At 34.6% G+C, this 22589-nt stretch overlaps 1 protein-coding gene across 1 annotated transcript in view; it reads left to right on the top strand.

Annotated features, from left to right (window-relative positions):
- Nucleotides 1-22589, top strand: part of CNTN6 (contactin 6) — a 161955-nt gene that overhangs the window by 119001 nt on the left and 20365 nt on the right. Inside the window, 5 exon segments of the mRNA XM_065935281.1 lie at nt 16338-16513; nt 16873-16990; nt 17603-17761; nt 17878-18027; nt 20972-21042. Of these exon segments, the coding sequence (XP_065791353.1) occupies nt 16338-16513; nt 16873-16990; nt 17603-17761; nt 17878-18027; nt 20972-21042 (674 nt within the window).

Genomic DNA, 22589 nt, shown 5'->3' with positions numbered 1-22589 from the left:
GTGAAAAAATATATGCTGAATTTTTACACTGTCTAGATATGAAGTTTTCATTCCCCCTCCAACATTGAAAATAATGCCAAGTGAGTTCTTGAGACCCGAATTTCATAATTTCTTCAAGAATAAAGGAGAAAAAAAACAAAAGCATTCATCTACGGAAACCCAATAATGTCAATAATACTTTGGTCTTCATAACAATTTAGATCATAGTCTTTTAAAAATCTAGCACATATCACTCAAATAAAATTTCCAGGTATGCTAAGCAGCTTTTTTTCTTTTAAATATATATTATACAATATATAATAGGATGGGCATTGTATATTAATTATAATTAATGAATTATAAATTTGCACATTTTTTGATTATTCAAGAAAATTGTCACCAAACCTACTCTTGGTGAAAATTTTGCATTGTTTTATTTACTCTGAATAGAAATAGGGGATGTATAGCTTGTGGTTTGTGCCAATTAAAGCAGTCAAATAGATGAGCATATACCACTTCTTAAAGTGGTGAAAAGCAGAGACTTTGAAATTAGATTTATTAGTTCAATTATGAACTAGCATAAGATCCTAAAGAGCTTGTTTTTGCTGTTATTAATGTTGCATTATTTATTATCATCATTAATATTTTTTATCAAGTACATACTCTGCTCCAGGCATTGTGACAGGTCCCTTATGTATGTCATCTCACTGAATCCTCAGAAGAACACTTTGATGCAAGTGATCATTAGAGATTGAGGTATAGAGGGCTAAAATTACTTGACAAGGTCCTTGTGTTATTAAGTGGCAGAACTCTTTTTTATCCTTCTTTTTTACACTCCAGTAGTTATGTAATAATAATTACATGAGATAATTTCACATGGCATTGTTTAAAGTTCAGAAAAAGACACAGTAATTTGCAGATATTAGTACTTCCCTCTAAATACTTCATTTTAATTTATTAAATATAGTTCAATATTTGATTACACTCATTATCATTTAAGTAAACTTTACATATGTAAAGAAACATATAAGTCTTAAGTGTACATTTGCTGAATTTTGGCTAATGCATACACCCCTGTAACCCCAAAGTCTACCAAAATACATTATCAGCTTGCCTGGTAGCTCAGACAGTAGAGAATCTGCCTGCAATACTGGAAACCTGGATTCAATCTCTGGGTTGGGAAGATCCCCTGGAGAAAGGAATGGCAACCCACCTCAGTATTTTGCCTGGAGAATTCCATGGACAGAGGAGCCTGACAGACCACAGCCCATGGGGTTGCAAAGAGTAGAACACAGCTGAATTACTAACACTTTCACTTTCACATAGATTGTTCCCTCACGTCCCTCCCTGGCCGCACTCTATTCTTAGAAGCAACAACTGTCATGATTTTTTTCTGCCATATATGTCATACAAATACCATCATACAGTACATACTCACTCTTTGGTATCTGACTTCCCTCACTTGACTTAAACCACTAGCCATCAACCTTCTCTTTATTAAAAATCAGCAAAACTCATGTAAATCCATGGCTGATTCATGTCAATGTACGGCAAAAACCACTACAATATTGTAAATAAAAATAAATGGGAAAAAATAAAAATTAAAAAAAAATGAGCAAAACTAAGCAAAACTTTACCAACAGTGGGTTTAGTCTGTGCAGTACAAAAAAAAAATCTTGAATTTTAAATACCTTTGCCTCCATTCTCCCTCTCAAATTTATTCACACTGTATCCTAAGTATTTGGTTAACAATTGGAAGTTCAGTCTTTTTTTTTTGCCATGATTCCATTCTGAGGCTAAAGTAGTGAATAGACTTCTCTGTTCCTTGGATTTTCTATTTCTAAACTAGCACAGTGGTCACTCAAGCTCTAGTGCTTTTCTTTTTTTAAGGAAAAATGTGTGTCATCACAACATTAAAAAAAAAAACCACGCATATGCAAGCTTTTCAGTCTATGGATCCTGAATACTCAAAGAAAGAGTTATTAGCAAATTCATTCAAGTCAAGAAAATGAATAGGGTAGGAAAAGGGGTGAGGGAGTGCAGAGGGGAAAAATAATCAACAGAATTAATTGACTCTAATTTTCCTCTTCTGGATTTTATTTTCTTACTTCATCTTCCCTAAATCTAACATAGGGCTTTTCAGGTGGCACTAGTGGTAAAGAAGCTGCCTGCCAGTATAAGAGACAGAGATTCCATCCCTGGGTCGGGAAGATCCCCTGGAGGAGGGCATGGCAGCCCCCTCCAGTGTTCTTGCCTGGAGAATCCCATGGACAGAGGAGCCTGGTGGGCTACGGTCTGTAGGGTCACAAAGAGTCGGACACAACTGAAGCAACTTAGCATGGATGCATGCAGACCTAACACAAACATTCAAAAGGAAACATTTTCTATTAGGTCCTGTAGCCAGGCAAAATTAAAGTTTTCTAATTTCATCTCTTATAAAGCTACGGAACACTTTAACCTGCTGTTTTACTACAACCCAGAATAAAGTTACAGTTGGAGGACTGAGTGAACATTATCTATTTATAGGAAATATAAATGTGATCCATAAATATCATTGCCTATTATGTGTTAATCTCTTTGAAAGTGAGTTGTTGGCATATTTAATTCATTAAGCAGAATCTACAGTGCATGCTCTTTTTAAACAGATGTAAGGCCCTGTTTTGATTACTTGTTAATACAGAAGATCTGTGTTTACATTTTATATTACTTGCTAGGGAATTTTTCACTGTTACCTTGCATGATACTTAGACCTGTTTTTTCATTTAGACAACTTAAATTTAAGACAATTACTTTCTCCAGATGGTTCTTCATTTGTTTCTTTTACTCAGGGGTTCAGAGTAGTCTTTTAATATTTGCTTCAAATCATCTAAATATTGAAGTGGAAGATAAATGGGTAATGGTAACTGCAGGGAAACTATAATATATTGACCATGGTTGCTTTGTGCATTGGAATTAAATTATTCTCTGCCTGTGGTAGAATATAATATGAATATGAAACACTGCACATAGATTTTAATCTGAAGAACACATGTCTGAGCAGATCATTTTGCACTGGCTAAGAGATTATAAAGCAACCAAGCCTACTGAAAGTATAGGTACAGAGAGGAAAAGTATATTAAATAAAGATTAAAAACTCCTCCATTTCTGTCTTGCTAGAGGTGGGGAATTAGACTCCATCACACCAATTTCCTTGTTTGTTTGTCTTCTCTGTAGGGTTTATTTCAGCGTATTAGCTTTGATTTCCCTGTGCTTGCTTTCCCTAAAGTTAGTAATTTTCTTGTTTGTTTGCTTAGTTTTCTATGGACCTGACAACAATTCGTTCCTCAATTCTATCTCTACTTTCTTCCTTTGATATTGATCTGCCTTTCTGTCAGGGAGCCTGGATGCCTAAGCACCATGCCTTTCTCTTGACACACTTCCTCGTTTGAATAGACTGCATCTTCAACTGGATTTTTGAGAAAGAAATCAATAAAAATGTATTTTTTTGAGATCTTTCATGTTTGGAAAGGTCTTTACCCTAAGCTTACATTTGACTGATGCTTTAATTGGAAATAGAATCCTGGATTGAAAATCATGATTTTTCATAAATTTGGTAATCTTACTCTGCTCTAAAAGCTGAAACCATTGTGATTTCTGACCTGTTGTTTGTGACATCTTTTCTCTCTCTCTCTGTCTAGAAGTCTTTTTTTTCCCCCAAGTGTCCATCAATTACATGATGATTGGTGTGAATCTATTTTCAGCCTTTTTACAGGGCATTTGGTGCACTTTGTCATCCTGGAAGCTCATAGCTCTTTGGGCCTGGGGTATCTTTCTAAGTCATAATTTACTCCATTTCTTTTTTGAAATGCCCATTTATTAGATAGGCATAGTCTACATGTTTATATGTTTTATATATGTATATATGTTATATATAATGTTTCTATATCCTCACATCCATTTTATAGCTGTTTTTGCTCTACCTTCTAGGATATTTTCTCAACTTTACCTTCCAGATTTTCTTTTGTATTTTTGCTTTAAAAAATTTTTTTTCTAAGTGTCTTTTTATTTTCTGGCTATTCTTTCAAATAATATCTTGCTCTTTTCTTCCTTTCCTCTGGAAGTATTGCTTGTAGTTTTTTCTTTTTTCTAGTTTTTTTTTTTTTTTTTTCCTGCAAGGTCTCTCTTTTCCCAAACTACTTTCTTTTCTCTTTAAGTCCTATCCTTTATTAAGAGGTGTTTGAAGATACATTGTGGAACTGTTGTCTGCTCATATTTAGATCACTAAAAATCTTACAGAAAGCTCTAATCAAGAGTGGGAATTTTGAATGATTTAACTTCATATTTAGATGATCTGGTCAGGATATTTCTTTGGAGAACCCTAAGAAAAATACTGGAGTATTTTCTCTTCAGGCTCATCAGATTTCTAGGACAACTGTCCCTCACTTCCCTCCCAGGTTTCCTGTCTGGAGAACAAAGGCCAAGTAGACAGCATTCTCAGAGCTGAATTGGGTTACAACACACAAATCTCAGCACTCACTGTGTACATATTTCCTTAATTCCCTTATTTTCAGTAGGATTTCCCTGACCCTCAACTGTGCTTGGTGATAGACAGTTCAAAGACCCTATGTTTTATATTCTCTCAGCAAAGTAATTTGCTGGTTTTCTTCTTAGATGGGAAAATACTCTAGAAACCAAATAACATCCTATACATTAATTCCAAAATGAATGAATACATAAAGACATGCTAAATAAGTTTTCTCCTCTGTCTTCCCACTGCCAGCCTGTGACTGACCTTTATAGTAAGTCAATTAGAAATCATTCAAATTCATTACAGTTTCTCAAATTTTGTCTCCACTCTTGATCTCTGTTTTGGTGGATTTATATCTTAGAAAATAAATTTCTTTGGCATCATTTACTAGATATTTATGAAGAACTTGAAGTAAATACCATATGCTCAATTATCATTACCAGTATATTGTACATCATATTTTTACTGTGATACTATTTTTTTCATCTAATATTTAGAAAAAGTCAAGTTTTAGCTATGTTTTGCTTAAACAAAATTTATCAAGTAAACTGGAAAGCACAATTTGGGAGATATGGGTCATGAACTCACCTCTTCCACTTGTACAGTAGATTAATTCCTTCTCACATTCAGGGATATTCTCTCTCTCTCTCTCCCTTTCTGTCTCTTTCAGCCTCTCTCTCAAACCTCCCTCCCTCTCTCTCCCTCTTTTTCTCTCTCCCTCCCCTTTCTCGTCCCTCTCCCTCACTTTGTCTTTTTCATCTCTATTATCCCCTCTGAGGTATCATTCCCACCACTATACTCACATAATTTAAAAAATAGTCATTTTATGACCATGATTCACCTTATGGCTACAGCCATATTGGACTTTTCCCCTTTATACCAAAGCTCTTTTAAAAATCTGTCTGTATGAGCTTGCGTTTTTCAATCCTTCTTGTCCATTCTGTTTTGAATCCATGCAACCAGGCATCAAAATTGCTCTTAACATGGTGACTAGCAGCCTCCACAGTGTTTAGTCCAGTGGTCAGTTCTCAGCCTTCATCTTTCTTATTCTATCAGACTACTGATCACATTCTTCTTGATATACATTTCCCACTTCGTTGCCAAGACACAGTACTTGTCAGATTTTCCTTTAACATCTTGAGTCACTCATTTTCAATTTCCTTTGCTAGTTCCTCGTAATCTTATCAATTTTCTTAATTTGGAATATGCTAGGGAACTGTCTTTGAATTTATTCTCTGCCACAGCTACTACCATTCACTTGGTAGCTCATCTAGTCTCATCGTCTAACATAACATCTATAAGCTAATTCCCAAAATGATAACCCAATTTAAGCATTTTTCTTAATTCCAAAATCCAACAAGCAATTAATCATGTTCACTTATCAATTTGCTACATCCTAACACTGACCTCCTAATTCTCACATCCCAAACATGCTCCTCCACCACTTTGTGAATGACAACTTACAATGACAGTTGTTCAAGCCAAATTCTTGTAGTCATTCTAAGTCATTTTCCAAAAATGGCCTCAACAGTCAAGATATGCAAAGAATTGAACCACTTTCCACCACTTCAATTATCAAATATTAGTTAAACTATTATTGTCACTTTCCCAAAGTATGTTTCTAGAACAGAGACAACCAATTAAGTTTATTTTGCCTCCTGAGGACACAGGACAATGTGAAGAGACACTTCTGATAGTCACAACTGAAGGATCTACTAACATCTAGTACATAGAGGCCAAAGATGCTGCTAGATATTCTATAATGCACAGAACAGCCTCCTCACTTCCCTCTGAATCCACTGACACATACCTGCAACAAAAAATTATCTAGGTGAAAATGATGACAATATTGAAGTTAAGGGATTCACCATACTCTCAAAAACATGAGTCTCAGTTCCATCTTTGTCTCCCTTCTAGAAGCTTGAATATTCCTATTAAATTGTAGATGAGATTTTTGCTTCTTTTATGGAGATCCTAGGACTACCCTGGTGGCTCAGATGACAAAGCATCTGCTTACAATGTGGGAGACCTACGTTCAATCCCTGGGTCAGGAAGATCCTCTGGAGAAAGAAATGGCAACCCACTCCAGTACTCTTTTTGGAAAATCTCATGGACAGAGGAGCATGGTAGGTTACAGTCCATGGGATCACGAAGAGTTGGACATGACTGAGCAACTTCACACTTCTAAAGGCTCTTCAGTTCAGTGTTGTTTTATTTGCTCAATCCCATTCTGATGTACACCTGGAAGACTGTATGGGTTCTGTACTAATTTACAATTAGTATAGTTTTATACTCATTAAGAGTTTCTACATGTGTCCTAAGGAGCACTCACTTCTTTCTCCAAATGACATGAATCATCATACTGCTCAAGCTGTTAAATGGCCTAAATATTCCCAATACTACACATAATCTAATATAAAACATTAATAACATGGATAAACTTCTGTCCTGACTAGTTGAAGCAGCTTTGTCACACCAATATCAATCACAAATATTGTAAAAAATATTTTTTAAATAAAAATCTCAAACAGAAATTTTGGTAGTCTCACAGTGCCAGAAGGATAAAAAGCTGAGCTCAGAATCAACCAAACAGAATAAGGTCAGCTAAGCAATTCAGTCTTAAATCAAGATACCTAAGGGACCATGCCCTGGTAATAAAAACAGAACAAAACTGTCCAGGACTTAAAGTCACTGACTGCAGACTCAAATTGATCAATTCCTGACTAGATTCTGCTCTTTTTCCAAATGCCTGCTTAAAGACTAAGTCTTCTTGGGAAAATGTAATAAAATGAAACTATTTACATTTTGAGCCACAGTGCCTGATATTTCATAAAATGTTATTATCAATAGCTGGAGCCAGGACCAAATGACCCAAACCCAGAGAAATATCAGAAAATAACAAGACATCACAACTGATAGAAAGGTAGAAGTTGTTACACAAGGATTTTAAAATAATTGTGGATTATCTGTCATTTTAGTCATTAAATCTTGTCCAACACTTTGTGACCCATGGACTCTAGCCCGCCAGGCCCCTCTGTCCATGGGATTTCCCATGTAAGAATACTGGAGTGGGTTGCCATTTGCTTCTCAAAGGGGATCTTCCACACCCAGGGACCAAACCTGTGTCTCCTGCATTGGCAGACAGATTCTTTATTGCTGAGCCACCAGGGAAGCCCCAATTGTGATTAGTATGTTTTTCAAAAAGAGAACCAGATGGAGAATTTCAGAAGAGAAGAATACTGAATACCTGAAAAAAAAATTAATTGGAAGTTCTAGAAGTGAAAAGTACAAAGGCTAAAATTAAGAACAAAATAGATCAATTTACAGCCAAGTAGATATTGCAAAGAAGATTAGTAAAGAGGAGGATGTATGAAATGAAAATATCCAGATTGGAAAAAAAATGCAATAGGAAAGACAAAAAAGAACATAAGCAAGATATTATTTATGGTGAATGGCTCTAACATGTGTGAAATCTTGGTTCCAAAAGGAGCAGAGAGGGGAGAAATAAAATGAGGAACGGAGAATTTGAAGGAATATTTGCCAGAAACTTAAAAAAAAAAAACTTTAAATGACAGCAGTCATCTATTCAGGAGATCATATGAGCCTTACTAGGATAAACACAAAGAAAAAGCTAAATAAGCACATAGTAGTGAAACCAAAGGCGAGGAAAAATCACTCCAATTTAAAAAAGAAAAAAAAGCAAAGACATTTACAGTTAACATAACAAGAAAATTAAAAGACTCAAGAAGATAGTAGAAAGACCTTTTTAACTGTCTTTTAGATGATACAATAAAATTCTATTCCAAGAAAAGATATCCTCTTTAATGAAGACAAACAGAGATGCTTTCACACAAACAAAACCTCAGAAAATTCATCACTAAAATCTTCAGAAAAGAACATAAATGGAAGAAGAAATTAAAAACAATGGGAAGAGTTATTATGTTCATATGAGACTAATTGAGATTCTGAGGATCCAAATCTAAAGTTTTAATTTCTAGTCTTCACAAGTTAACTAATAAGAGAAAATACCAGAGAATTCCATCACCTGTTTTAAGTGCTATTTATATACTAGTTTCCTTTATATTGGTATCTTAGCAACATTTTCAATAATGTCATAGACAAGTAAAGGCAGACTCACATGTTTACAAAGGGATAAAGATTTGGTGATTTTCTTAAGATATGTCAGTGTTTTGAGAAAAATTGATACTTTCAGAACCACCTGAGCCATTATTATTCTGAACAATGTCACTGAAAGACTATCGCTCACAAATGGAGATTTTCACTGTTAAAACTACAAAAGAAACAAATAGTGACCCAAAGTAATATTTCCTAGATGCTTAGGCAAGATTAATACATGATGGATTGCCATCCTTGGCTTGTAAAAATATACCAGAGGATCTTGATATGTAATAGTATGTTTTGCCATTCATATAGGAACAAGCCACACTTATATTTAAAGAAATAATGCTAAACAATTCTGAGATATTTTGATGATAGTTTTCATGTCATCACCTGAGGTTCTCTTAACTAAAGATGTGTTCTGGAAACATCATTGTCTATTTTGACAATATGAATTTGAGTAAAGCTCATCAAAAGCATTATGTATTTCATTAAGTCTTTTTTTTTTTACACTTCTTAGGGGTAGGATTGTTATATCAAGCTGCTTTCATATGATACAAATCTCACTGAAATAGATTGAAAAGGGTAAATATTAAAACTCTGTTATTTTATGAATTCTTCATTAACTCATGCCATTCATACTTAAAATAACCTTCAAAAAGTGGTCATTACTCTAAAAGCTGAATGGAAAAGGTGCCTCCCTATTCAGTATGTAAATATTCATTATCCCCATCATTTTCTTTCTGTCTTTCTTTTATTGTTACTGAAAATTAGAAACATGCAAAAAAGTAAAGAAGGTAGTATAAGAAACACTATGTACTCATCAATCAGGGTTGATCATTAGCAACTCATATCTGACTTGTTTCACCCATACCCTTGCCTACTTTCCCCAAATCCATCCAAATATCTCCAGGCAAATCATAAACATTATAATTCCATTTATAAATATTGCAGAATGTATTTTAAATGATAAGAGGATCTTTTTAACATAACAATAAACCAATTTTCTCATCTTAAATATTAAAAATTACTCCAAAATTTTTCAGAGTTAAAATTTACATGATTTTCTCATAAATATATATTTATATATGCATTATGTAAGCTAAATATACAAACATATACATGCATATGTATGTGTATTTTAACTCTCTTTAACCATGAAAGAGTTTCTCATATTTCCAAACTTTATTTCTTAGAATTCTTTATATCTCAAGATATATTAAGAGGTGTTGCATGAATTAAAAATGTTCCATATCTAGTAAGTGCAGGAAATCTAGAATTAAATAAATTTTTAAAAGATTTTTTAATGCAGGAATATTCAGAGCTTTAATATGCTAAAATGTACTATGAAACTCTAAAAGCAAACAAAGTATACAGAATTAATTATAGTTGAATAGCCTGAGAAGTTCATCTTGGTTTATTTTTGAAGCATCACTAATCAGTAACATTTTACTGGATATGACTTTTTTTCCTGAAACCAAAGCATTGGTGGCTTTATGACAATATAGTTTACATAGCTTGGACTGTCCTAAAATAGAAAATTCAGGTTCAAATTTCAAAACTTAAGGCAATATTTCTCAACATGGACCTGGACTGATCACATCAAAATCATCTGAAGAAGCAACCTGTTAAAAATCAATTTCCAGATTCTCCCTGCAACCCTGCTGAATCAGTAATTCTTGTAGAAGCACAGAAATTTACATTTTGAACACAGTCTCCAGGAAATTCATGCTAAATTTTTAAACTACTACTGCAGAATTTCTATAAATACTTAAGGAATAGGCAAGAAAAATATAATTATGTGAAATGAAAAGGAATAACTATCCCCCTATTTTGTTTCAGAGAAAGAGCCTTAAAGAATTTCAAAGTTTTACAAATGATAGAGTCTAGCACAGTCGACATCCTTTTTAATTCATTATAATTCAGGCCCTAATTATCTCACTTTTCTACAAATACCAAGAAGTATTTCAGTGTTAATAATGAACTTCAGCTTGCTGCACCTACTCTACCAGAATGTATGCGTTCCCAAGAAAAGAGTACACTAGAAGTGTGTATGTAAATCCCTCCACTCCACCAGAGTGCTTTGAATACCTTTAATTTTTTTTTTCTCCAATGTTAGTTTCTTAAGAAGCTAAAGTGTATGCAAAGGAGGAGTCTGAACTTGTTAATGAACTAAAGCTACTCCTTGTTCTTTCCCTAAAATAGCATAAAAATTGTGTATGTTTCTTCTGCTCGAGAACCATTCTTCCATTCTCTGCAAGTGTGACTTTGTCTCTGTGGGATATTCACTTCTAGTTGAGATAGAACTGTGGCAGTTGCAGAAGGGAGCTCTTTAGATAGCAATTAGCAGCTTGTGGGTGTTGGAGAGCCACCTACACAGGATTAGGGCAGGTCCACATGTGGTGTGAGGACAGAATACAGTAGTTATAAAGTTCTTGTCCTTGCTCCCCCTCACACCCACAGGAGGGTACTCACAAGGAAACTGTGCTCAGATAATCATGCATTCCCTGTTTTGGATAACAAGTCTGCCTACATAGAAGCTTCTTCTTTTAAATATAATTCATTTTTTTTTCACCCTACAAAAACTGGTATGTCTCTATGCCATTTATTCCCTCTGCTTCGTACTTCCAAGGCTTCTCATTTTATCAGCAATTTTTTAACAGGGCATCCAGGGCTGACTTCAGCATTGTGCAGCCCAGTCACACAGGATCCCATGCTGAGTTTTGCCTCATGTTTGATATAATGCTCTACTGTGGCTATCTTGAAATCCTTGATCACTTTGTTTCTGAATTTGCACTTTGTAAGTGAAAAATCTACAGGGACAATGGAGCATGCACATAAGCAGAGGAGATATGCTGGGTAGAAGCACAAACAAGTTTTTCCGGCTCAGCAGCAGCTGCTTGTGCACAAACGGTCTCAGGTCTGTGCACCATGCAGGCAACGTTCATGCACAACAGGTGGTATCATGTACACCCGTGTGCCTCATGGGAGTGAGTCCTGAGAGCTGAGGCCCAGAGGAGGGTGGCACATCAGTGATAAAGGTGATAATGGCAACAGCGGTAGAAACATCAGAGGATGACAGCAAGGGCTTCAGGGGAGGAAGGGAATGAGAAAGTAGTCAATGTCAAGATCCACGATGAGAGGTCAGCTACCCATCTGTCCTCAGAGGATGTCAAATGTCATTTGTGCAAATATTAACTCTTCAGCCCGAGCACCAGGACAGGATCCATCAGGGCCAAGCCAGTAAATATTGTTAGTAAAGTATTATGAAACAAAAGCCTACATATGGACAATGCAATGAAGCATATCATAGATACATGAGTTTTTCAAAGTTTAGCATACATGATTTTGAAAATGTGTGCAACACTAGAAAGCTAATATCCAGAGGCTTAGAAATATATATTCAGATTTAAATGTTAATTTACCCAATGGGAAAAAACTACTTTTATACAAAGCTTCAGGTAAACCAATTATTAATGAGTGTTTCTTCATAACTGAAAATACAGCAGTAGAATGCCTAAACGTTTTGGATTCTACATAAACCACTAAGCCACTTTCAGTTTCTTGTGAAATCTTCACAAGTTACCGGATGTGTCCAAAGAATATAAGTTTCACTGATGAGATTAACATCTAAAGTTAGATCCAGACTTAAGCAGAATGGATTTGTATGAAGAGTTAAATCTTTTTAGATTTCTTTGAGAATCATTATCTTTAGATATTCTAAGATTCAAAATTTAAAAATAATTCGTCGGAAGTTTATTCCAATATTGTCACACCTATAAAATACTCTCAAGAGTTCTATAACAAGTGCATCAACAGAAACATGACTACAAATTTTAAAGGAAATATTTCAGAAAGCATTTGTTCTTTTATATTGCCATGAGCAATTGATGTCAATCACTTGAAAACAAAATTACTAAAAATGTGAATTCTGATGACCTAATAAATAGATTTACAGACAAGTGAGAAAACTCTCATGATCAATCACGATTTAACTTTATTAATAAAGTATTATTATTTAATGAATTATATAAAATTGAACCAAAAATATATTTTTTGCAATTTGCATGCTTATGTTGTTGCTCATGTATCACTGTTACTGTTACACTTTATAGGTAATACATATATTATTTTTAAAGCAAAGTTCTCCATATTTAGCAGAGTGCTTTTTCCCTATTTTTCCAAAACAAAAACAAAAAGAAAACCACATATTATGTAGCTATCCCTAAGAACATCTAAAGCTTACATTTTGAGTCTCGTAATTTCCAATTTCACTCCTGTTCACTCTCCAACACTGCTTTCTAGCAAAATGACTGCCTTGTATTTACAAGCTCTATTTCTTCTTTACACAGATTTTCTGTAAATGCTCCTGCCCTCATAGTGAAGAAAGTTACTTCCTCCTGTCAATTATGTTTCCTTAGCTAACTCCTATTTGCCTTTTTTGTGTGTGCTCAGTCATGTCCAATCCTTTGTTATCCCAAGAATACTGCAGTGTGCTGCCATTTCCTACTTTAGGAGGTCTCCCTCACACTAAGGTTGAAACTTGAGCCTCCTACATTGGGAGGCAGATTTTTTCCCCCTGCACTACCTGGAAATCCATTTACCTTTTACCGTCAACTAAAACAACTCTCATAATAAAATGATCCTTCAGCATTCACTATTTTAATAGAATTATTTACTTCTAATATATGGCACTTATCACAGTCACAGGGCTTTCCTGGTGGTTCAGATAGTAAAGAATCTGTCTGCAATGCAAGAGACCCCAGTTCAATCCCTGGGTTAGGAAAGTCCCCTCGAAAAGGGAATGGTCACCCACACCAGTATTCTTGCCTGGAGAACACTATGGAGAGAGGAGTCTGGTAGGCTATATATGGTCCATAGGGTCACAAGGAGTTGGACTCAACTCTGAGTAACTAACATTTTCACTTTTCATCATAGTTATAGCTATGCATTTCTGAGTATGATTTGTTTAATATCAGCTTGTTGCTTTAGATATAAACCTCTGTGAAGGCATGCATTGCATCATTTTTATTTGGTGCTTTTATTCCTTCTCCTTTCATTGGTGTTCAGTCACTCAGTCATGCCCAGCTCTTTGCAACGCCATGGACTGCAGCACAGCAGGTTTCCCTGTCCTTCACCATCTCCTGGAGGTTGCTCAAACTCATGTCCATTTAGTTGGTGATGCCATCCAACCATCTTATCCTCTGTAGTCCCGTTCTCCTGCCTTTGATCTTTCCCAGCATCAGGGTCTTTTCTAATGAGTCATTGTCTTCACATCAGGTGGCCAAAGTATTGGAACTTCAGCTTCAGCATCAGTCCTTCCAATGAATATCCAGGGCTTATTTTCTTTAGAATTGACTGATTCGATCTTCTTGCAGACCAAGGGACTCTCAAGGGTCTTCTCCAAAATCACAGCTCAAAAGCAGCAATTCTTCAGTGCTCAGCCTTTTTTATGGTCCAACTCTCACATACAGACATGACTACTGGAAAAGAGTATTTGACTCTATGGATCATTGTTGGCAAAGTAATTTCTCTGCTTTTTATTATGCTATCTAGGTTTGTCATAACTTTTCTTCCAAGGAGCAAGTGTCTTTAATTTCATGGCTTTGGTCACCATCCACAGTGATTTTGGTACCCAAGAAAATACAGTTTGTCACTGTTCCCACTGTTTCCCCATCTATTTGTCATGAAGTGATGAGAACAGATGTCATGATCTTAGTTTTTTTAATGTTTCATCGTATTTCCTTTACTTAGCAGACAGCTGGAATTTGGTGGTTGTTCAATAAATATTACTTAATAAGTGAATTAATTAGTGAAAACATGTGAACATTGTAATAAATTATTTCTTATTCATGAAGTTTTAGTAATCATTACTATACTTCTGGTGAGTTATGTATATAGGGTATGATTTGTCTAATTTTGTCACTTTGTAGTGCTATAATTAGAAAGAGAGGCTTTCATTTTAATGTTTGAAAATTATTTTTAATTGCATGATCTAAAACTTTAAATCAGAGCAGTTTTATTCTACTAGCACATTGAATGATCCACCTCATCTTCTTATGATTGTAAATAAGATGTTAGTGATATATTTTTTTAAAGATATTATAAGAAGGAAAATATTCCCTAGTTTTAAAAAGTATTATTGAAACCGTGATATTTTTATCTTTTCTTTGTGGGAGACCCGTGAAGAAGGCTTGGGATTAAGAATGGATTTAGCCCTAAAAATCATTCTAGAAATGTTTCCCCGGAAATAATTAGAATAAAAAGTGCATGCATCTAACTTAATAAGGGAAAGAGTATCTTTAAAATATAAAAATAGGAAGATGCATCTGATGTAGATTGGTTTAGATTTTCTTCCATCATATTCAGAAATATGTGTTTTTATTTTTCCATGATTCTTTTATTTATGTGTACCTTAAAGCCTATGATTATTTCTTCCTACTTTTTTTTTATTATTAAGATAACAATCCAACTTTTATTTTTTTTTACAACTTTTAAAATATTAGAACAGTACTTAAACATTCTATTGATAAAATACAGTGACAAACTCATCGTATGAACATACACATTCAACTTCAGTGCTACTGTGATTTCTTGAGAAATACAGAGAAGCCAGAAGGAAAGGAAAGATTTTAACCTACCTCCTACAAGGTTAAATTTTATCTTATGAGTGGTCTTTGGAGAAAGAGATTTTCCAGGGTCCTAATTTCACTTTGCTTTAAAACTGTTTTGAAACTTCCTGTACAATATTTTTAAAATATAATTTGCCAAAATTCCTAATTCTTAAATATTAATCCCTTAGAATATATTTTACTTTGGTAAAATAGTGCATATCTACATGCAAATGTGTGTCCAAGTTTTTTTTTTTTTTCTTTATGGTTATTGAGTTGCCATCTTAGTAAATTCTTAGTGGGCTAAAATCAAAACTATGTAGTTTGGTATAAAATGTGTAAAAAATGGTATCACTATGAGTCTATTTTAACCACAGAAATATAGGATTCCTGAGTCCAACTAGAAATCTGTTTGTGTCCTTTCAAATTGCCCTTTGAAACTGGTCAATGACATGATAGAACTTGTAGAGCAAGGATTGATATTGTGATGCATATTTCTAGAAGCAAATTTTTTATGATAGACGTGTAACTTTAAAGTTAAAAAATCTGGATGAAAAATAAAAAAGTTACCTCTTTCCTATTCATGTTGCACTTTTATCTAAAATAAAATTCTTTTTATCACAACTATGTCAGAAATAGAATAAATATGTAGTATTCACATTGGCAAACTTATGATTATAAATCTTAATATGAACTATTGTAATTATGAACTAAGGAACACAATTTGTTTCTAGTACATGAAATTAACCAAATAATTACAGTTGTAACCATTTGGTGGGTTAAAAGGTTTTGCCTGGAATTTCAGAATAAAATAATAATAAAAATGGTGTGGTGCACTCTCTAGGTAGTGAATGTCATCTTTTGAGGTGCCAGGTTTCTACTTATTTTAATATTAAGTATAAATGAGAATATGTCTTGAATTTTCTTACAAGTAATAGGCTATATTGGATAATGTAGAAATATTTGAAAAGTGGGAATATAATTTTTCTTATTGAGTATAGTAGAGCTTCATGTTGTACTTATATAATTTCAAACAACAGCACAATCATTCAAAATATGTACTTTATAGCCATATGCTAGCATTTTATAAGCTTTTAAAACAATAATTTTTTTCTCAACAGAGCGGACTGTTATTACCGTTCCACCTTCCAAAATGGATGTTACAGTTGGGGAGAGTATAGTCCTACCCTGCCAGGTGTCCCATGACCCCTCCATTGAGGTTGCATTTGTATGGTCTTTCAATGGAGATGTCATAGACTTTAAAAAAGGAGTGGCTCATTTTGAGAGGATTGGAGGAGTAAGTTGCTGAAATTTTTAAGTGCTTAATAAAGTGAATCAAGCCTTTTACATGAATCAACACTGTTCAAATTATTGTCCCCATATTTATTTGCATGGATAAACACTCACTGTTTACAAAGCTGCATGTGTTTTTGTTTTATTTTATGTCTTTCATAGAGATGCTTGTGTTCTAGATACAATTATAATAAAGGGGGTAATAAAAGGGATCAAGTATGAAAAACTATAATGATAATGGTATATCTCCTAATTTCTGAAGGGCCTCATATTTCATATTTATCCAGCTTTAAAATAAAAAAAAAAAATGAGACCTGCTGGGTGTCATTATGTTTTTATCTCTTTTTCCCTTTCTATCTACAGGAATCTGTTGGGGATTTGATGATAAGGAATATTCAGCTAAATCATTCAGGAAAATATCTATGCACAGTAAAAACAACTCTAGAAAGTCTATCTGCTGATGGTGATATCGTTGTGAGAGGTGAGCATACATGGTGAAAACAGATGAGAGCACTGTTTATTCACAATCAGAGACAGTAATATGTGCATGGTAGATCTTTGAGTAACCACATTATGATAAAGCAGTAAAATAAATAGCACAATTTTTTTCCCTAAACTCCAAGACCCCAGGGTGTGACTATAGATATGAACATTGAATTGAGTAGGTTTTGTTTCTTTATAAGGAATGATCAGACTTAGCTAGCAGTATGGGTCCCTAAAATTTAGATATGCTTTCTATTTCTAATAAACCACTCTTGTTTTTGAAGTTCTCCGTATCAGTTGCATTTATTTGAGTTAGCTTTCGAGAGAGGAATGGGTGAAAATGATTCTCAGTTTTTGAGATTAGCTCTCTATCGGATGATATTCAACCATCCCATGACTGGCATTTTCTAATCTTCAAAGGAAGCATTTCTAAGTCAATCTCTCACCATGTAAGCTGAATTAATAGGGTTTTTTTTTTATCACAAGTAATGTGATAAAATACATTATGTTCAATATTTTATTTTCTAAGCATGACAGATCAAATATCCTTGTCCCAAATCCACAAATTTAATAATTTCTAATATAGTCATCATAAAACATATTTTTCAAGGTCCCCCAGGGCCCCCAGAGGATGTAAGAGTGAAACATATTTCCAGTGCTACTTGTCAACTAAGCTGGAGAGCAGGCTCTGATAATAACAGCCCCATCCAAATATTTAGTGTTCAGGCTCGGACGCCATTTTCTGTGGGTTGGCAAGCTGTTTCTACAGGTAAGTGATGCATGATTTTGGATGACTTTCTAAAACAGATATTTTGTTTTGTTTTAATAGTTGATTTTTTTTAATTAGTGCCAATTTAGTTACCTAAAGCATAACCTTATTTTCAGTTCCAGAAATTCTCAATGGTAAGACATTCAATGCAACAGTGGTTGGTTTGAATCCTTGGGTTGAATATGAATTTCGTGTAGTTGCTGGGAACAGCATTGGGATTGGAGAACCAAGCAAGCCATCAGAATTGTTAAGAACGAAAGCATCAGGTAAGATATCAATGTCTTCTAAAGATGAAGAAGATTGTTTATGATATATAGTTCCTAAAGATAATAAGTGAGAAGTCATGTAGCATTTTTGATCCACAATCAGAAGCAGTAAACCAGCGGCTCTTATTTTCCACTTTTATGTGCACAGAGCAATGTGTATTTTCTCCCAAAATGTGAATTCAAAACAAGATGATTAAGAAGGCATGCCAAAAATAAGAATTTTCAAAAGTTGTCCTCTTATCTTATCTATTTTCTAGCCAAAATCCAATAGAGAATCTGTAGATTTGTAAATGTAAATAAGTTACCACTTGTTTCATTAAATGTTGTAGCCAAGAATTAACTAAGCCTGTTGGTGCAGTCAGCCACACATTTCCATTTATTTTTCAACTCTGTCCTAGCTTTGCAGCTTCAATGAGTGATACCTTAAATTTTTCTTAAATGATTCCACATGCAAATGAGGTGAATGTTACACTCATTTAACAGAAGTGCTAACTGAGCATCAAGTGGTTCGCTGAACAGCAGAATACAAGTAGAACCTGCCTCAGAAATCATACCTTCTTAAACTCTTTTCAATGGATCCTTTTTGTTCCACTTAAACTTTCACAGCCAAGGTAACATTTGATCATCTCAATGAATATAGCCAAAAAAGTTCATATTCTTATCCAGTCACCTATGAAGGATCATGCTGCTGCTGGCTTGGTTTAGCACACACAAACTACTTCAAAAAAAAAAGTGTGCACAACTGTCAGATGTCAATAAATCATTTTTTAAACTAAAGGTAATGTTAGTCATTTTATTATAGACTGGGGCTGGAAAATAATATATTTGATAGCAATATCATAAATTAAATCATTCTAGAAAATTTAGAGCTAAAAGGTGAATCTTTAATAGAAGAAAAGGAAGGCCAGGATATAGCTGATGATCTTGGACAAAGTCAGTATTAGAAACCAGACATCCACACTTAAGCTCCAGCATTCACCATAACAGTAGTCCATAACCTAAATGAGAAAGGGCCTGACATAGTGAAATGTCTAAACATAGAAATTCCCAAGCCCTATCACAAAGCAAACTTTTATGAATCTACACATGTGCCTCATGACTCTGGATACTAGCTTCAGTTTAGATGGTTTAAAGCTGATTTGTATTATGGTAGCTCTGGGCAGTGTTGATACTGACTCTAAAGGTTTACAATGAAGTTTTTAATGTCACTTTTTGTTAACCACTGATACTCTCATTTCAGTAGCATAATGAAACTTGGTATTTATAATGATTTTCCTGAATCTCCAAATCATACTGAAGTGTGATTTTTTTTTTTTTTTTGAGGGATGGTATCATCCAAAATAATTCCTCTCAATATGGTTTTAGTATTAGCATGGTTCATTTGAAAACTGAATAAAAGAAGGAACTGCTATTACCCAGAATACCGAAAACTTTGAAAGAGTTAAAGCATAATTTAAAATAATTTTCTTATACATCTCAACTATTTGATTGTCCTAAAGTATGTCACTGTAAAGCTATCATGTACTAAAAATCCTTGCAACTATGGAATCTATTCTGATTCACACTGCACTTGGCCAAAGGCATTGGAAGACTTAGAAAATAGAGTATGGGTACAAGACAATCATTTGAATAAATTCTGAAGATCAAAATAGACAAAGTTAGGGTTAATGTGATTATGAAAGTTAGGTAATGTTTGGTGTTACTATTAAAAAAAAGGAGATTATTATATCCTTATATCATTTGTGGAGTTAAATATGTATGAAATGGGAATAACTAAAATAAGTAGTTTAGATTTATCTGAATGGTACCCATGGCAGGAGAAAAAATTTAAATGAGTAATTAAACATTGCGTATTTTAAATTAAAATGATTGAATATAAATTATTGCATATAATTCAACCTTTAAAAAGTATCCATTATCACAGATTTAGCATACATTTGTTATTATTTCAGGAAAAGTGCTTTTTAACACTTCAACATGTATAAAGTAAAACTTCATTCTGATTACACACTACACTACTCCACTCATGCTCACTGCTGCTGCTGCTGCTGCTGCTGCCAAGTCACTTCAGTCGTGGCCGACTCTGTGCGACCCCATAGACAGCAGCCCACCAGGCTCCCCCGTCCCCGGGATTCTCCAGGCAAGAACACTGGAGTGGGCTGCCATTGCCTTCTCCGATTCATGCTCACAGTTGTCATCAATTCTACAACTTACCTTGAAAAGTTTACTTTTCATTATACTAGTCCTTACAAAGATATAGTTAGTTAAAGGACATATATTTTCCTAATTTGTAAACATGATCAGTCTCTGGAATGTTCTATCCACTGAGTCTTAGGGTACTGAAGTTAAACCCAGGTAATTCTCTTAATCACATCCTTGATCAGAGAACATCTTCTTACATTGATTGTGAAAAATTAGAGGAAAGGTCCTGTTCTGTAGTGAGAAAATTGAGATTCAAATATAAAATTATAAACCGAGTATTTTAATTGATATATTTTAAGGATTCATTTTCAAACATTAAAATATCCTGATGACTAACAAAAAGAAAATAATTTTAGTTTGTTTATTGGAAAAAAATTAATTAATAGACTGCCTCAGTAACTTGTTTACAGCACAACTGTATAATTAGGCACTAAATCAGCAGTGTTGCTGTTACCATCTGAATGGAACATCATTTTGCCAATTAGTAGATGATGCATAATAATGTCAAACACATGATGTTACTCGATTTTGAAGCCAGGGTGCTCATGTATCAAACACAACTGTGTCCTCTCTCTTAGAAATTTGGATATGTGTAAACATAATTTATGTTCATTAAAAATGCAAAACTCTCTCATAACGTGCCTGTGTGAGATTTTTTAAGGTGAAATCCAAAAATAAAATTCTTCACTTTGAAAAAATACTTTAATAATTGCCATCCTATGTTTCTCTTGGTTGCTTTTAGTCCCTGCCGTGGCACCAACAAACATCAATGGAGGAGGAGGAAGTCGGTCTGAACTCATCATTACTTGGGAGGTAATTTTCTATCCAACTTAGTTATTTTGAGGGAAAAAGATTTAGCTGGCCAAGAAGAATATTGAAAAACAAAGAAGATTTATTTGATCACTATTGAGTATATAAAAATACATGGTATGAGAGACTCCTGATGATGCATAATTTAGAGGAGGTATTGGAAACTTTTTGTATTTTTCCCCCAAGTAAGACAGTGTGACTAACTCAACAAAATTCTTTCCCAAATAAGAAATATAGCCCAATGTCTGTTGATGGTGGGTCAGTAGCATTTTTGTTACTAGTTGATGAACTAGAAACTATTTTATTTATTACCTCTAAAATATTCATGAGTTAAGACTCAGTAGAATGCAGGTAAAAATAATTCTTTCCCTATCATTGCTCTTTAAATCCTTCCAATTTGTTCTTCCCTGCATGGAGATGAAAGCTTAGGTAGATGGCATAGCTTTTGTAATCAGCACTATTAAGTATTAAAAGGTAGGTTGATTTTTGTACCTCAAAATGTTTTCAATCTGTTCTATTATCATAAAATTTGGACTTTCAACCAATCTAAAGTTTCTATTTTCCAGATGCTCAGGTCTGCCTTAGGCAAGGAATTCTATAACTGTGAAAGAGAATGCATAGTCAGTTCTCCACCTTTCCTTCACTCTGCTATTCAATTTCTCCTTTCCCAAGCTAGTTCCTCCAGAGTTATAGTGAATTAGGATTAGGAGAAGAGGTAACAGACAGAAATGGTTCTGATTGATGGTCATTTGAAATTTGACTTTGGTATACTCTAAGTGACATTTCAGAGAGCAGTTGTTGGTTTTGCCTTGTTTTTTGGTGGTGGTGGTGATGGGGAAAGTCCAGGAGGTGCCCCAGTGGGAACTTCCTGTTGTCATCTCTTGGTGCAGGCTGTTGGAAGGTCTCCTCAGTCACTGGAGTCTGGTGGTCCATGGCCAGATTTTCAGTTATAGGTCATCTCTCTCCTCTAGATATTGTTTGTGGGTAGAGTCCCCTTTAATGGTGCTCACGGACAGCTTCCTACATGGGTTTCATGTCTGCCCTCAGCAAACATACAGCTTTGTTCCATGTTCTGTGGAGGTGCAATGAGTCCCCACCTGGCCTGTCTTTACTCTGCCACAGTACACTGTCCAGATCTCTCTCCCCTTTGGAGTTTCTCAGGCATCTGTCAGTTAAAAGAACCCACACCCCCCAAATTCCAGACAAATCCTCCAAATTCCCCATATTCCATGAGTCTTTTTTTTTTTTTTTTTTTTCCTGAAGCTTTGTCACTTAGTTAGGCAAGGGGTAAGAAGTATCCCCTTTACTTCTCCTGGGTGGGCGGTGGGAATATACAGCTTTTTCTACAGTTGTCTCAAAAGAAATATCTCCCTACTAGTCTCTCCCTTAAATCAGCACTCCCTTTCTGTGCATTTCTCTTGGGTCATTCCCTTGTGGCTCAGCTGGTAAAGAATCCGCCTGCAATGCAGGAGACCTAGGTTTGATCCTTGGGTTCGGAAGATCCCCTGGAGAAGGGAATGACTACTCACCCCAGTATCCTGGCCTGGAGA

The sequence above is a fragment of the Muntiacus reevesi genome, chromosome 4, assembly GCF_963930625.1.
Source record: "Muntiacus reevesi chromosome 4, mMunRee1.1, whole genome shotgun sequence".
NCBI lineage: Eukaryota > Metazoa > Chordata > Mammalia > Artiodactyla > Cervidae > Muntiacus > Muntiacus reevesi.
Note: the sequence above shows the minus strand (reverse complement) of the source record. Positions and strands in the feature narration are given on the sequence as shown.